Source organism: Heterodontus francisci, chromosome 13 (assembly GCF_036365525.1).
Source record: "Heterodontus francisci isolate sHetFra1 chromosome 13, sHetFra1.hap1, whole genome shotgun sequence".
In the NCBI taxonomy this organism is placed as follows: Eukaryota; Metazoa; Chordata; class Chondrichthyes; order Heterodontiformes; family Heterodontidae; genus Heterodontus; species Heterodontus francisci.
In genome coordinates, this window is record NC_090383.1 from 35,797,890 (window position 1) to 35,813,535 (window position 15,646).

The 15,646-nt window shown below is 42.5% G+C and overlaps 1 protein-coding gene across 10 annotated transcripts in view; it reads left to right on the plus strand.

Annotated features, from left to right (window-relative positions):
• Positions 1–15,646, plus strand: part of senp6a (SUMO specific peptidase 6a) — a 230,720-nt gene that overhangs the window by 194,071 nt on the left and 21,003 nt on the right. For 9 of the 10 annotated variants that reach the window (XM_068044661.1, XM_068044662.1, XM_068044663.1 and 6 more), the window contains 4 exons: positions 2,153–2,244; positions 2,937–3,053; positions 9,106–9,228; positions 14,147–14,239. In XM_068044661.1, coding sequence (XP_067900762.1) covers positions 2,153–2,244; positions 2,937–3,053; positions 9,106–9,228; positions 14,147–14,239 — 425 coding nt within the window. The remainder of the gene's footprint in view (positions 1–2,152; positions 2,245–2,936; positions 3,054–9,105; positions 9,229–14,146; positions 14,240–15,646) is intronic. The other variant, XM_068044665.1, reaches the window with a different exon arrangement.

Consider the following 15,646-nt stretch of genomic DNA (forward strand, 5'->3'; position numbering starts at 1 on the left):
ACCATGGCTACATGAACATGTCAGAGGCTAGGAATCCTGCAGCGAGCAACTCGCCTCCTGACTCCCCAAAGCCTGTTTACCATCTACAAGGCACAAGTCAGGAGTGTGATGGAATACTCCCCATTTGCCTGGCTGGGTGCAGCTCAAACAACCCCAAAGCTCGACACCATCCAGGACAAAACCGCCTGCTTGATTGACACCCCATTTACAAACATTCACTCCCTCCACCAGTGACGCACAGTGGCAACAGTGTGTACCAAGTACAAGATGCACTGCAGCAATGCACCAAGGCTCCTTAGACAGCACCTTCCAAACTCACAACCTCTACCACCTGGAATGACTAGGGCAGCAGTTGCATGGGAACACCGCCACTTGCAAGTTTCCCTCCAAGCCATACACCATCCTGACTTGGAACTATATCGCCATTCCTTCACTGTCACTCGGTCAAAATCCTGGAACTCCCTCCCAGCAGCGCTGTAGGTGTACCTACCCACATGGACTGCAGTGGTTCAAGAAGGCAACTCACCACCACCTTCTCGCGGGCAATTAGGAATGGGCAATAAATGCTATCCTAGCCAGCAACACCCACATCCAGTGAACAAATAATTTTTTTAAATCAGTTTTTTTGTGGTATTTCTGTCTATGCCTAATTGAGATTGTAAAGTGCAAGAAGGTTGGAAATTCTGAAGAACAATGGGAATGCTGCAGGAAAACGAGAGCAGCTGAGGTCACTTGGCCTTTCTCCTTGAAAGAGCAAGAAGGTTTAGTGTTGTTGCATTGGATTGGGCAAAGATGAACACTTAAGACTATTCCAAACACAAGGTTCTTGAAGTTAAATGTGTTGCTAGATAAATGATCCCTCAGCATTGGGTGTGAGAAGTGGATTTATGTAGGAACAAGAATGGAATATAAACATGGACTGGTCTTCATGTTTACCAGTCGAATTCTGGCATTGGGTGACTGCCAAAGACTGGATTGATGTACAGTAGATGCAGTTACCTCCGTTATGCCACTCACAACAGACATTAGTGTCCATTAGGTGGCACTGGCATACTCACCAGCAGACTTGAAAGACTAATGAATGACTTTGACATCCAGCCAGACTAATGAAATGTATTAGGCAATACTGAAATCATTGCATGCAGATCTGAGGCCATTGTGGGCAATGAGCTTATACATTTCACTGCCCAGTTTAAAATTAATGACCGGTACCTAGGTCAGGGATATACCTTTTGGGTTACTCAATTCTAATACATCTAGCCTAATTAAAGGAACATTGTGCCCTTGGCATTTTCACTCATAGGCAACATAGCATTCTGTTAAGAGTTGGAATATCTTGTAATATTTATATACAAGCAAGGAAGTTCCATGGGACTAAGCCGAATGCACATTTCGTTAGTTTCCTGTTCCCGCAGTCAGTGTGCTAGACCCATCTGCAACATCAGTCATCTATTAGTAGAATCTGAATGTCAGTTAGTAAATGCACTTTATTCTGCAATACTGCTCATGCAGTTTGAGGGCTTTTTTTTTTTGTCAGTTATCACATCCCAAGTCAGACCATGGGTGTATTTAAAAAGCCTGGATATGTTTCTAATGGTTTGCAAGATGTAGTGATGCAGATGTAAGACCTCTTTAGGTATTGTTGACCTTAACTTTTACATGAAAGCATGTTGCAAGTGTCATCTTTTCCCCCCCCCCCCCCCCCCCCGTGCCCCAAGCTAGTGAATGTAGGTTTTCTACTGAATGAATTGGTAAGTTAAAGAAGTTTAATACTGAAGTGTTGGATATTAATTGTGTTTTTAAATTCTAATTAGCTGTCAAATACAGGTAATTTCCTTCCTTCTACATACGAAAGGCACTGGACTCCTCCAAAAGTCACGTGTTAACTGTGTGCTGCTGTGAGCTGGTTGATGGGAGGTAAAGATGGGCACTGGATATCATACAGTTGAGAGGGGAAAGACTCACATAGTTCTACCTAAGGAATTTGAGTGGGAGAGGCCTTGCTGTTTTACTGGGCATGTGATTTTAATCTGTAGAATATGGAATTGCCCTAATTGAAAAAGTGACTACAATAACGGCAGAAAGTTACTTTTTCCCCCTTCTATTTTCTCCTACTCCTATGTATGACCTGTACTTTAAATCTAATTTCTAGGTTTCCCCCAAATACTGTTTGAGGAACACCGCCCTTTCAAGTGACGATGGATTGGGAACATCCCATACTTCCTTTGCGGGTCCTATTGAAAAGTAAGTGTTAAATTGAAGGAAGAAATCACAGTACTTGAGCAAAGGTCCTTAAAACATACTGTGTTTATTTCAGAATGATTGTATAGATTAAGAAAACTGTTAAATTAAGCTGTAAGTCCAGTTTATGACTCAGTCGTGAAATTTTAAAACATTTTGGAGAAGAGAAATAAGTTTTTTCCAAAAACAGTTGACAGTGGACAGCACATGGTAGAGCAGGTAGACTTGCATAAAATGAGTCTGGGAGCTTAGCAGTTTAAATCCCCTACTCCACTGAAAACTGAGCTCAGTGGTGCTGTTGCTATGAGCGTTTAAGCAGAGGCCAAATATCTCCCCGTGGAGTAGGGAAAAACAGAAGAAACTTTAGCAACCGTTGATTTGCAGAAGCCCTCTTCCTCCTGTGTGCTGTCAGGCCATTGAATTTACTTTCTTAGGTTTTTGTTCTGCTTTCCTCCCTCTTATCACCATTCCTTATTAGGAGAGTTTCTGATGTAAATCTGACCTGAAAAACATTTCTGTCTTGACTTTAGGATTCCATGTAATGCTTTAATGCACCTAAAACTCTGTGCCGAGGGGTGGTTTTAATTCTGGATTTAAATGTTGCACTACCTAGAATAAGACATTGTCTATAGTCAGCATATATTTCCATCTCTCAAGGAATTGTATTATTCCAAGTGTGGTTCTGTTTTTGCCAGGTTGATAGTTTACCCACCTCCTCCATCTAAGGGCGGCATATCTGTGACTAATGAAGATCTCTATTGTTTGAAAGAGGGAGAATTCTTGAACGATGTTATCATAGATTTTTATTTAAAGTGAGTAACTGTTTATTATGTATTTATGTAAGCAACAACAGAAAATATAAATGTGTGCATATTTAAAAGAGAGACTCTTGACATAGGCAACAAAAGGCCTAATAGCCAGAAATGGGATAAATGGTGGAAGTCACTTCATGGAGTAGGGCTCGATGAATACTTGTATAGCGGTAGCCTAATTTGAAAAAAAAGACTAGCATGGAATTATAAGAGGGTGATACGGCTTGACAAACCTCCGCAGTCTTCCTTGTGAATACTATAAATGAGGAACAGTGGTACTCTCTGTTAAATAGTTTTTGAACCTTCAGAAAGACTTTTACAATGTGTTAGACTTGACTGAGAATCCAAGATAGAACATGGGGCTGGATAAGACTTTGGGTAGAAAGCAGAAGACTCATGATGGGTGCCACGTCAAAGTGTCCGAGGTAACGGTTCGACGAAGGAGATGTTACTGAATGGAAAACAGTAATGGTCAATGTTTGGACCCCTGTTTTTTTCCCTGTCGACATAAATAATCTGTTTGTAAAGAGCAATTGTAAACCTGTTTAATTTGCGGATATTAAAGGAAGGATACAAGCAGTTAGCAATTTGCAGACCAATTAGTTATACAATGCAATTGAACAGACAGATGAAAGTTTTTTTATGAATACTGGATTTTGAGCTTGGAAAATGGCATAATTGAGACTTTAAAAGGTGCGAGAGTCAATGTTGACCATCTGGAGAAGTAATTGAAGGAAAGCAAGTAGACTATTGGGGTACTTGGCCAGAACAATGCAGTGCAAGTCTGCAGAGGTTTTGTAGAGGCACTTGTAATGCCCTGATTGCCACTTTATAAAATTCTGGTTATGTGTGGGTGTTATAGAGGATGCAGAGAACAAAATGATGCTGTACAAATAGTATGAGTTGTGAGAAAGGGTTAGAGTTGCATAAGCTTTATAGAAAGCACTTTACAGTTGAAATAATTAAAAGTTTTAAATAGCATACATAGTGAATTCAGCATATTAGTTTGAAGTTGTGCCAATTACATAATTTGTTGAAAAATAGAATTAAAGGAATATATTCCAATAAATGTTTTAAGTTGGTTAAGATATTTGGAATATGATCGATAAAACAAGTAGAACTAAATGAATGGCATCCAAAATGTAATTGAATTGTTGGTTGGATGAACTTGAGTAGCAAAATGCGCTTTGATGTGCCAAAAGATGATTCACAAAAATGAGAGCACAACGAATTAGAGGTAACCTTAGGACATGGTTAATTGGTTGACAGGTAGGAGATAAAAGGAATATTGTGATTGGCAGAATGTGGTAAGTGGTGCTCTTCAGGGATCTACATAGGGGCCTCAACTTGATACCATACATATTAATCAGTTGGGTAAAGCTATATAGAGTTGTATATTCAAGTCTGCAGATGACACTAAGTTAGAAGGAACAGTAAGTTTTGTAGATGGATGAGGGAAGTTACAGAGATGTACTGAGTGGGTGGGCAAAACTGTGGCAGGTGTTTAATATGGGAAGGTGTGAGGTCATGCACTTTAGATCTGAGAGAGACAAATTGGAATATTTTCATAATGGTGAGACACTAGGAGCTGTGGAGGAGCAAAAGGATTTAGGTGTTCATGGACACAAATCACTAAAGGTTAGTGCATAGGTACAAAATGTAATCAAAAGTGGAATTGTTGGCCTTTACCTCAAGAAGGTTGTGACACCAAAGGGCAGGAAGTTCTGCTTCAGTAGTGCAGAGCCTTGGTTCGACCCCATTTGGAGCCCTGCATTTGATTTTGAGTACTGCACCTCAGGAAAGATACATTGCCCTTGGAAGGGCATTCAGCACAGATTCGCCAGAATGTTATTGAGGCTTAAATGGTAAATTTCGAAGGACAGGTTGCATAAATAGTTTCTATTCCCTTGTTTAGAAGATTTGAGGGGTGATCTAACTGAGGTGTTAGAAATGAAAATGGATTTGATAGGGTATATACATTCAGGAGTGAGATTAGAAAATACTTGGTTCAAAGGGTAGTGAAAATCTGGATATTGAGTCAGTTTAAAATTTTTTAAGACTGAGATTGATAGAGTTTTATTGGAGAAGTGTGTCGAGGGATATAGATCAAAGGAGGGTGAATGGAGTTGACGTTTGGATCATCCATGATTGAACAGGCTCATGGGCTGAGAATGGTCTACTTTTAATTTCTATGTTCCAAATGGTCTTCAGCTTCAGCTCCTCTGCCCATTCCATTGTTTTGTCTTCCATGTTGAAGTTACATTTAAATCACTTTTTTTCTTTTTCATGCCTTTCATATGTCTGGCTGAGATGAAAGGTGATGCGTAACAACTTGTTGGTACACTCCTTGAAGGCTTAATGTTCAGAGACGTGCATGGTATATTCTAGTATAATCCATTTAGCCCCCAGAAATAAAGTTCACAATGAATAATACTCCTTTTACATGATCATTTCCATGAATGCAAGAAACCTTTTGTTTTTTTATTCTAATTGGGGTGAATGGTTGTATTGCTGAAATGGTTTCCATCAATAAGGTTGTTAGTCAAGAAAATTTGTGCACCCTGGGAGATAGGGAGCTGCAAAATAGACAATCCAAGGAGTATCCAGAGGTTTCACCCACCACCCCCACCCCCCTCCAACCCCCATCCTGGTGCACTCTACAGGAGCCCAAGCCACCCAACCAGGCAACAGTTCATCCTAGTCCCCATGCATCCCGAAAAATAAGGTACCTTCATCTACGCTAGCTTTGTGAAACATCCCCCAGGGATGCCCAGCCAACAGCTCCCACAGCTCAGGGTGTGAAATCAAAAACAATGCCAAACTCAGCATCACGAACAGCAATGCAAAAACCTCACCTCCAAAACAAGTGCTAGAGCATCTCCATCTCGCTGTTCTTGCCCCTCACCTCAAGAATGCAGAGATCTCCGGATCAAATGATAACCAGCCCCCTACCACAAATTCCCTGATAGTACAGTCCCTACAGGCCAGCATGGGGTATCCAAAACAGCCCCAGGCCTTAAGTGGAGACAAGCACTTGGTGACAACAAAAATAAAGTTCCAAGTAAACTTTCTGTTAACCATCCAGAATATGATCATGGAGATCATCACAGAAATGCAAACAGCCAAACTGAACACTAGATAAATAAAATGTTAACTCAGGTTTGTGTTAATTCGGGTTTGTGAAAGCAAGGCTGAGGTAATGGGTATTTTAATATGCATGAGCAGGTTTGATTGGGTATGGGTGGTGGGTTTGGTGGTTAAATGGACCAAAGTTCTGAGTGCATTGGAAAGCCTGCTCCAACCCACCGACCTCCAGGTTTTACTGAGGTGGAACAAGGGGTGGACAGTTAACCTGCTCCCAGGAAGGAGAGCGGGGTGGGGTGTTGGTGAACTGGCATTGTAAATATGTTAATGAGGCTGCAAGTGTCATTTAACCTGGCTTGCAGATTTAACTCTGGCTGGCTGCTATTCTGGAGCCTTGGGAAGTGGGGACAATTTTGGGGAGAAGAAAAGTACCTTCTAGCACGCCTTGTGGCTCAGGAGAAATCTATGTGCTTCCTCCCTGTGCCTCCGGGATTAGACTCACACCACCCATGCACCCTCTGGTTAAAAATGCCATGGCACGCAAGAAAGCCCAGACTTCGGGTTTTCCGCTCGCTCCTGGCTCCCCATCTCCATACCCCCAACTCCGTTCCCGGTGCAGCAACAAATAAAAGCTCCCTCCAATAACCATGCGAATACTGATTAAATATAGACTTGTATGGTAATTGTCCCCTCCAATATGGAAGTTTTACTGTGCTTTAATATCATTTTATTTATATATAGTAGTACATAATTCTTGCCTGTGGGTGGCACTATCTGAAAACTCTTGAAATGTACTTTAGTTCCAAAATATAAAACAATCTACTTTCAAACTCTGCAGTGTTGCAGAATTTCTCTTTAGTTTCAGCACAAACAAATGACCGAAATTGTGCAATAATACTAATGCTAGGAGACTTCTTTGGTGAATTTGAAAAAGGTTAAAGAAACCAACAACATAAAGAGGGCAGGTATTGAGATCCTACGGTCAGATCCTCAGGATCTAGGGAAGAAGTTAAAGAGTAGACCTCAAAGGTGGTAATCACTCGATGACTCCAGTGCCACGTGCTAATGAGAGTAGAAATAGAAGGATGGGGAGGATCAATGCATGGCTGGAAGCATGGTGCGGGAGGGAAGACTTCAGTTGTGGAGCAAAAGGGACAGGTTTCACCTCAACAGGGCTGGGACTAATGTCCTCGCCGGGGGTTCCATAGTGTGTTTGGGGAGCATTTAAACTAAATTGGCAGGGGGGTTGGGCACCAGTATATCGTAGTAGATGAGAGGAATAAGGTGCATAATGTGAGAATGTTGGACAATATTAGAGTAGAGAATAGTTCCATATTAGGTAGGGGTGGACTGAGAAGGGCTACAAAGCATGCAAAGACAGGATTACCATGCACGTATGTAAATGCAACAAAGGTTGGTGAGCTACAAGTTCAAGTAGCAGTATGGGAACTTGATGTAGTGGCAATAACAAACGTGGCTTAAAAATGGTAAGGACTGGGCACTAATTATACATGGATATAAAATGGCAAAAAAAAGATAGATGAGGAACAAAGGAGGTGGGTTGGCAGTACTGATTAGGAAAGACATTGAAGTGTTGGAAAGAGAGGATGTCTTTGTGGAGGCAAGGACAGAATCCATTTGGTTAGGGTTGAAAAGTTAAAACAGTATGATCAGGCTATTGGAGGGTATTCGGTAGGCCTCCAAAAAGTGAGAGCGCGATAGAGGAGCAAATCTGCAGGGAAATCACAGAGATGTGCAAGAACTATAGTGTGGTGATATTTTGGGGGGGGGGGGGGGGGGACATTAATTACCCAAATATTGATTAGGATAATTTTATAGTAAAGGGTAAGGCGGAGGAATTTCTGAAATGTGTTCAGGAGAGCTTCCTTTATCAGTACATTCTCGGCCCAACAAGAAAGGAGGCATTGCTGGATGTGGTGCTGGGAAGTGAGTTGAGCCGAGTGGACCAAGTGAATGTGGGGGAGCACTTGGGTAAGAGTATCACCGAATCGTAAGGTTTTGACTGGTAATGCAAAGAAGCAAAAGGCGATATAAGGTAGAAGATCTAGATTGGAAGATGGCTTTGTTGCTCCCCCAACCCCACATCTCTCGCTCTGACCCCCACCCATCTCTCGCTCTGACCCCCACCCATCTCTCGCTCTGACCCCCACCCATCTCTCGCTCTGGCCCCCACCCATCTCTCGCTCTGGCCCCCACCCATCTCTCGCTCTGGCCCCCACCCATCTCTCTCTGTGTCGGCCCCCACCCATCTCTCTCTGTGTCGGCCCCCACCCATCTCTCTCTGTGTCGGCCCCCACCCATCTCTCTCTGTGTCGGCCCCCACCCATCTCTCTCTGTGTCGGCCCCCACCCATCTCTCTCTGTGTCGGCCCCCACCCATCTCTCGCTCTGTCGTCCCCCCCCCAGTCTCTAGGGTGGAGATCTAATATAGATTAATCTTTATTTCAGATATTTGTCAAATTAATTGTTTCCAACTTTGAGGAGATCTGAAATGAGGGACAAGTGTAGATTGGCATAGTCATAGACAGATACAACACTGAAACAGGCCCTTCAGCCCACTGAGTTCGCACCGACCAACAACCACCCATTTTATACGAATCCTACATTAATCCCATTTTCCCTCAATTCTCCTACCACCTACCTACACTAGGGGCAATTTTTATAATGGCCAATTTACCTATCAACCCGCAAATCTTCTCAAGTTCTTTTTATATTATCTCATAGGTGCACTTGTCAATTATCTGTGCATTGGTCTAAGTTGTATAAATATTGAGGTAATTATCTTTATCACAATGCATGGCATCAAGAACTGCAAGGCCTGAGTTACCTATTTAAACCATTCACATATCTGCCAGGAGAGTAGTGTATTTTGAGGTAGCTTTGCCATGATGAATGAAGATGAACTTTTTTTTCTGTTTTGTCCTGACCCATTCTTTGTAACTCTGCAGGTATTTAGTACTTGAAAAAATCAAACAGCAGGATGCAGATAGAGTACACATTTTCAGCTCCTTTTTTTACAAACGTCTGAATCAGCGAGAACGACGGAACATTCCAGAATCTGCCAATCTCTCGTAAGCTATCATAACTGAAAATTGAGAGTTGTGTAACTTTTCCCCAGAGAAGTGGAAAGTGTGGAATGCATGGAAATGGTTTTGTGAAGAAATCCTCTGTTTTCCCAAAATTTTGGGGATGTCTTTCTCCCTCCACCCTCCCCCACCAATGAAAAAAAAGTGAGCTGTTGATGAGGGGCCGACCATCCATATCAGAGCATTAACTTGTCACCAGTGTTCTCTTAAAAAATACTTCCAGCTCAGTTTAAACAATCTGTACCCACATTGGACACTTGAGTTCACTTTGGAAAAAACAAGTGCTCCTTTGATCCGGAAATATGCTGGATCATTCTGTTTACCCAGAGTGTGACATAGAGTTCATCCTCTTGGGAAAATAGTTGCATTTACTAACTTTGCATTCTAATGTATCTAAGTAACGATGGTTGGGGTTTTCCCCTCCTCCCCAGCCTGCAGTTTTCTGCCCATTCATTTTAATCGACTGAACATCACTTATTTGGTGTGTGCAGAATCCCAGCTGATGTGGCCCCTTACCTTTTTTGGAAGAAAGTTGAATTTTTTTTATAATCTCCCTAGCATTTTGTGCATTAGCTAAAAATGGGTGTCATAACACTCCATTAACCAATAACCTCTCCCATCAATGACTTTAATGTTTTGTTGGATTTTCAATGAATTTGCTAAGGGAATTGAGAGCCACAGAAATTGACAGCACAAAGGGGAACGAGTTAGTCCATTATTTCTATGTTGCCTCTTAGCTTGAACAATCCAATACTCATCACATTCTACTTCTCTCTCCCTGTAGCTGGGTATCAAGCTCTGCTCCAATATTTTTCTATATGTACATTTTTCCCTAGAAAGATGCAATTGCCTCTGCCTCTGCCACTTGTCATGACCAGGAATTCCATGGACTGGATATTATCTCTCTGACAGCAACAGAGCTGGGGACTGTTTTTAAGGTTGGGAAACCTGGAAGTATGGGTTTTCTGAATGTTCTGTAGTTTTTGTACTGCAGGATGTCTTTAAATTTTTTGTGTACATTGCTCACCTGATTAACAGGTTGGCTGTTTACCAGGCAGGAAATCCTACAGCACGAGATCGCAACAAAGCTGGGCTGAGAACAGAGAGGTCTTGTGGGGGGGGAGGGGGGAGAGGGTCTGATTGCTGGGGGGCCCGCTGATGGTTGGTTCTGATAGTGGGGGTAGGGGACAGTCGTTGAGGAGGTTGGGGGTTTATTGGTTAGCTTGTTTGGCGTAGAGGAAACACTCCTGCTCCTCCTGGCCCACAAGTTGTGTTGTAAAGGCACTTAACATGGATTTAGCCTTTCTCATCTTCACCTTCCAAGATTCCTGAGGCCAAAGAAATCTGGCTGACTGTGGTTAAAAATAGAATCACTTACTATGAAGACAGGCAGCCTCATTAAAATAATGAAATGACCATCCTGCCTCCTGCGAGTGCATTGGTCATTCACCCGTCATTCCATCTCCATTAAAACTGGAAGTGGGCTGGTTCGAGGTGGGTTGTGTTTGTGTTTCAGATTTTTAGCTTTTCAGCTTCCCACCTGTTTTTGGAGATTAAAATACCTCCTGCCCCACCTTACTCCATATTTCAACTTCTCCCAACCTCTTTCCTCATTATCTTAGTGACAATTTTAAATGGATGATCCCTCATCATGCTCTCCAACCAGAGGAAATAGTCTTTGCCTATTTACCTATCAAAATTTTATATAATTTTTAAAAACTGTATCAGATCTCTGCAATGCCTCTACTGCTCCAGTGAAAATAGTCCTAGTATGTTCATAACTATACTTTCCCATCTCTAGCATCATTCTGGTGAATCTATGCACTCTATTGCCTTAATGGAGTGCCTGAAACTGGACCTAATGTTGTACTGTGGGTTAACTATTGCTCTTACTACCTTTATGACAATATTCTGTGAACTGGAAATTACCCATGTGTTTCTGTGTCCATGTATTCAAAATTTTTTATTCTACTGTATTCAAAAAATTTATTTTATTGTATTTAAAAATTTTATTCTGTTGTCCAAGCTTGGATATGGTTTCTTGTCTACTTGGTTTTTGCTTTCAAAAAATTCTCCATTGCTTTTACTCCAGTGCTTTCCTTTCTGCCCTTCCCTTACCCATATTCACGTGCTTCAACTTATCCAAAATGCAGCTGCCTACCTCTTGCCCTGCACCAAGTTCAGTTCACCCATCAACAACACCCCACCCCCAACCCCACTACTGGCCCCCTTTTGCTGAACTACACTGGATCCCAAAATTTCCCAATGTGTCTGATTTAATATCCTTCTCTGTTTAATGCCTCACTCTTCCAGCTTTGAATCCCCTCGAGCACCTTTCAGTCCTCTGCATTCTCCCCCACTTCAGCCTACCATCAGTGGCAGAGATTTCAGCCATCATGGGTCTCCTGTTTGAGACACCTTAAATTCTTCTACATCTCTATTCCTGTGGGCAACTTTTGGAAATCTTTATTTTCAACCGAGCCTGCAGTCAAGTCTCCTAACTTTTCCCTGTGTTTCTTTATCAATTTTTATTTCTCTGAAGTTCCTTGGGATGTTTTGTATGTCGAAGGTGCTATGTAAATGTTGTCACTATCCAACACAACAACAACTTACATTTATATAGCACCTTTTAATGTAATGAAACATCTCAAGACACTTTACAGAGGCCATTATAAGATGTAATATGACACCAAGCCACATGAGAGATTCAGTCAGATGACCAAAAGCTTGGTCAAAGTGGTAGGTTTTAAGGAGTATCTTAAAGGTTGAAAGCAAGGTAGCGGGGCGGAGGGGTGTCAGGAGGGAATTCCAGAGCTTAGTGCCTAGGCAATTGAAGATGCAACCACCAATAATGGAGCAATTAAAATTGGGGATGCTCAAGAGGCCAGCATTATATAAGCGCAGGTACTTCTGAGCTTTGTGGGGCTGGAGGGAATTACAGAAATAGAGAGGGGGGGGAGCAAGGTCATGAAGAGATTTGAAAACAAGGATGAGAATTTTTAAAATCAAGGTGTTGCTTTATCAGGAGCTAAAGGCCTCCTCAGGTCGGGAAAAAGAACCCGACCAATCCACAGCAGACCAGAGCCTGACCCGGCCCGAGTCCCTCTAATTTCGCCCCAACCCGACCTTCCGACTGGGAAGCTCCACGAAGCTGCAGCGCATGTGTGATGACGTCATAGTGACATCACTTGCTCACTGCGCAGACTCAGTTTCGTCCTGGACTCCCAGCTCAGGTAAGTTTTTTTTTTTTATTTTTAATACTTACCGGCAGAGCCCGAAAGTCAGACCCGGAAGAGGGGGCCCGACCCAACCCAAACCCGACACATGTTGTGTTTGGATCGGGTTGCAGGCCTTTACCAGGAGCCAGTGTAGGTCAGCAAGCACAAGAGTGATAGGTGAAAAGGTCCTGGTACGAGCTAAGACACAGGCAGCAGAGTTTTGGATGACCTAAAGTTTACAGAGAGTAGAATGTGGGAGTGCATTGCAACAGTCAAGTCTAGAGCTAACAAAGGCAAAAATTAGGGTTTCAGCAGATGAGTTGAGACAAGGATGAAGTCGGGTGATTTTTAGAGGTGGAACTAGGCTGTCTTAATGCTGCTGCGAATATGTGATTGAAAGCTTACGTCAGGGTCAAATGTGACAACCAAGGTTGCGAACAGACTGATTTAATTTCAGACTGTTGCCAGAGAGAGTGATGGAGTCAGTAGCTAGTGAACAGAGTTTAAAGTGGGGACCGAAAACAATAGCTTCAGTCTTCCCAATATTTAATTGGAGGAAATTTCTGCTCATCCAGTACTGGTTGTTGAATAAGCAGTCTGTTAATTTAACAACAGTGGAGGAGTTGAGAGAGGAGGTGATGAGGGTGTGGCTGGGTGTTGTCAGTGTATATGTGAAAATGAACACTGTGTTTTATTATGATGTTGCGAGAGGCAGCATGTTGGAAACAGGAGCAGGCCAAGGATAGATCTTTGGGGGACACCAGCGGTAACAGTGCAGGAGGAGGTGCCATTGCAAGTGATAGTCTGGCTACGGTTAGATAGATAAAAATGGAACCAGTTGAGAGCAGTCCGACTCACCTGGATGGCAGCATAGGGAGGTTGGAGGAGGATGTTGTGGTCAACTCTGTTGAAGACTGCAGACAGGTTGAGAAGGACGAGGAGGGAAAGTTACATAGGAGCAGGAGTAGGCCATTCAGCCCATCGAGCCAGTCACATAAGATGTCATTTGTGATTAGAGCACTTTCGATACGCGGCAAGGGCAGAAACTTGATTGGAGGGATTCAAACATCGGGGTCTAAGAAAGATGGGAATGGATTTGGGAGGTGACAACACATTCTAGGACTTTGGAGAGGAATGGGAGGTTGGTGATGGAACAGTAGTTTACAAGGACGGTGGGGTCAAAGGTTGGTTTTTTGAGGAGAGGGGTGATGACAGATTTAAAGGACAGAGGGACGACACCTGAGAGAGAAACGTTAACAATATCAGCAAACATGGGGACCAGGCGGGGAAGTTGGGTGGTTAACGATTTAGTGGGAATAGAGTCAAGGAAGCAGGAGGTGGGTCTCATGGACAAGATGAGCTCAGAGATGGTATGAGGGGAGATAGGAGAGAAACTAGAGAAAGATGCGAGTTCAGGGCTAGGGCAGGGGGAAGTATTATAGGAAGTTTAGCCAGGTGGGCTAGTGGAAGGGAGGGAAATGGCAGAGGCAGCTAAGGGTCGTCAAACATTTAACACTGCCCCAAAATTAGGTTGGCATGGAAATTGAAGGCTGTGTTAATCAATCTCCATTAATAAATTTTTCATATTTGCTGTACAGTCATGAGTCCTTTTATGTTGTATGCTTTTCTGTTGTGTGTAGATATGCTTTATAATATCAACAAATCTTCTGATGTCAACTTTTTAGATTACCACAACGGCGTCATGCCAGGGTGAAAACGTGGACCAGGCATGTGGATCTATTTCAAAAGGATTTTGTTTTTGTTCCTATTAATGAAACGTGAGTATCATAGTGACTTATTCATTGTATTTATTACAGTTTTCAGAGGCTTTTATATTAAACAAGACCCATACGGGGACTATAGATTAAATAGAATGTTGCTCTGATGATTAGTGCTGCTACATGGTGTAACTGTAGGACGAAAGAATAATGCAAAGCAGAAACCAGTATCTGAATTATCACCTGAAGTCCCACAAATGAGATTAGAACACTGTGCATGCGAAATTTATACTTTTATATCGAAGAATAACAACAGCTTGCATTTATGTAGCACCTTTAATGTAGTAAACATCCCATGGCACTTCACAAGAGCTTTATAAGAAGATTAGCACTGATCCAAAGAAGCAGACGCTAGTGCAGGTGACCAAAAACTTGGTCAAACTGGCTTTTTAAGATTGGCCTTAAAGGAGGGGAGAGGGGTTTAGGGAAGGAATCCCAGAGCTGAGGGCCAAAGATGGCTTAATTCCAGGTATGTGAACAAGTGGATTTGGACTAAACTGCTTTCTCAGTAAAGATTTAGTTAAAATTGGTTCATTTATTGTACAATAAAGGCATATTCTGTTCTTTGAAAACGTCTCGCTCTCTCTCGCTCCCAACCCCAACTTTCTCTGCATTTTTTGCATAACCCCTAACTGGAGTACATCGTCCGAGTGCTATTAATGACGCCTCGCCCAGGACAGAATGTTGGCTGATGAATCAAGTGCTGGAGGTGTCATACCCTAGCCTGATGCTATTTTCAGCCAAAATCCACATGTGCACTTAGAGGTCACCGGATAGCTGTTGGGAGCAGGGATCTTGGCAAATATTCCCTTCCCAACCCACATCTGTTGCAATCATAGATTCTTACAGCACAGAAGATGGCTATTTGGCCCATCGTGCCTGTGTCAGCTCTTTGAAAGAGCTATTCAATTTGCCTCACTCCCCCCTCCCATAACCCTGCAATTTTTCTTTAAGTCTTTATCCAATTTCCTTTTGCAAGTTACTATTGAATCTGCTTCCACTGCCCTTTCAGGCAGTGCATTCCAGATCACAGCTTGCTCCTCACCTTCCTTCTGTTTCTTTGCTAATTATCTTAAGTCTATGTCTTCTAGTTACTGACCCTGCCTGCCCTCTACCCATGGGAAGTTTTGCCTTATTTGTTCTATCAAAACCCTTCATGATTTTGAACACCTTTATCAAATCTCTGCCTAACCCACTTTGCTCCAAGGAGAACAATCCCAGCTTTTCTAAAGTTTTCACATAACTGAAGTCTCTCACCCCTAGTACCATTCTAGTAAATTTTCTCTCCAGCACATTAACATCCACAAAATTCTGGGATCTATTGCCAACAGAGCAGGGAAGACTATGAGGAGATTCAATAAAGCTACAGAGATTTTGAAAGAGTGACCACTTCCTCTGGTTGGGGAG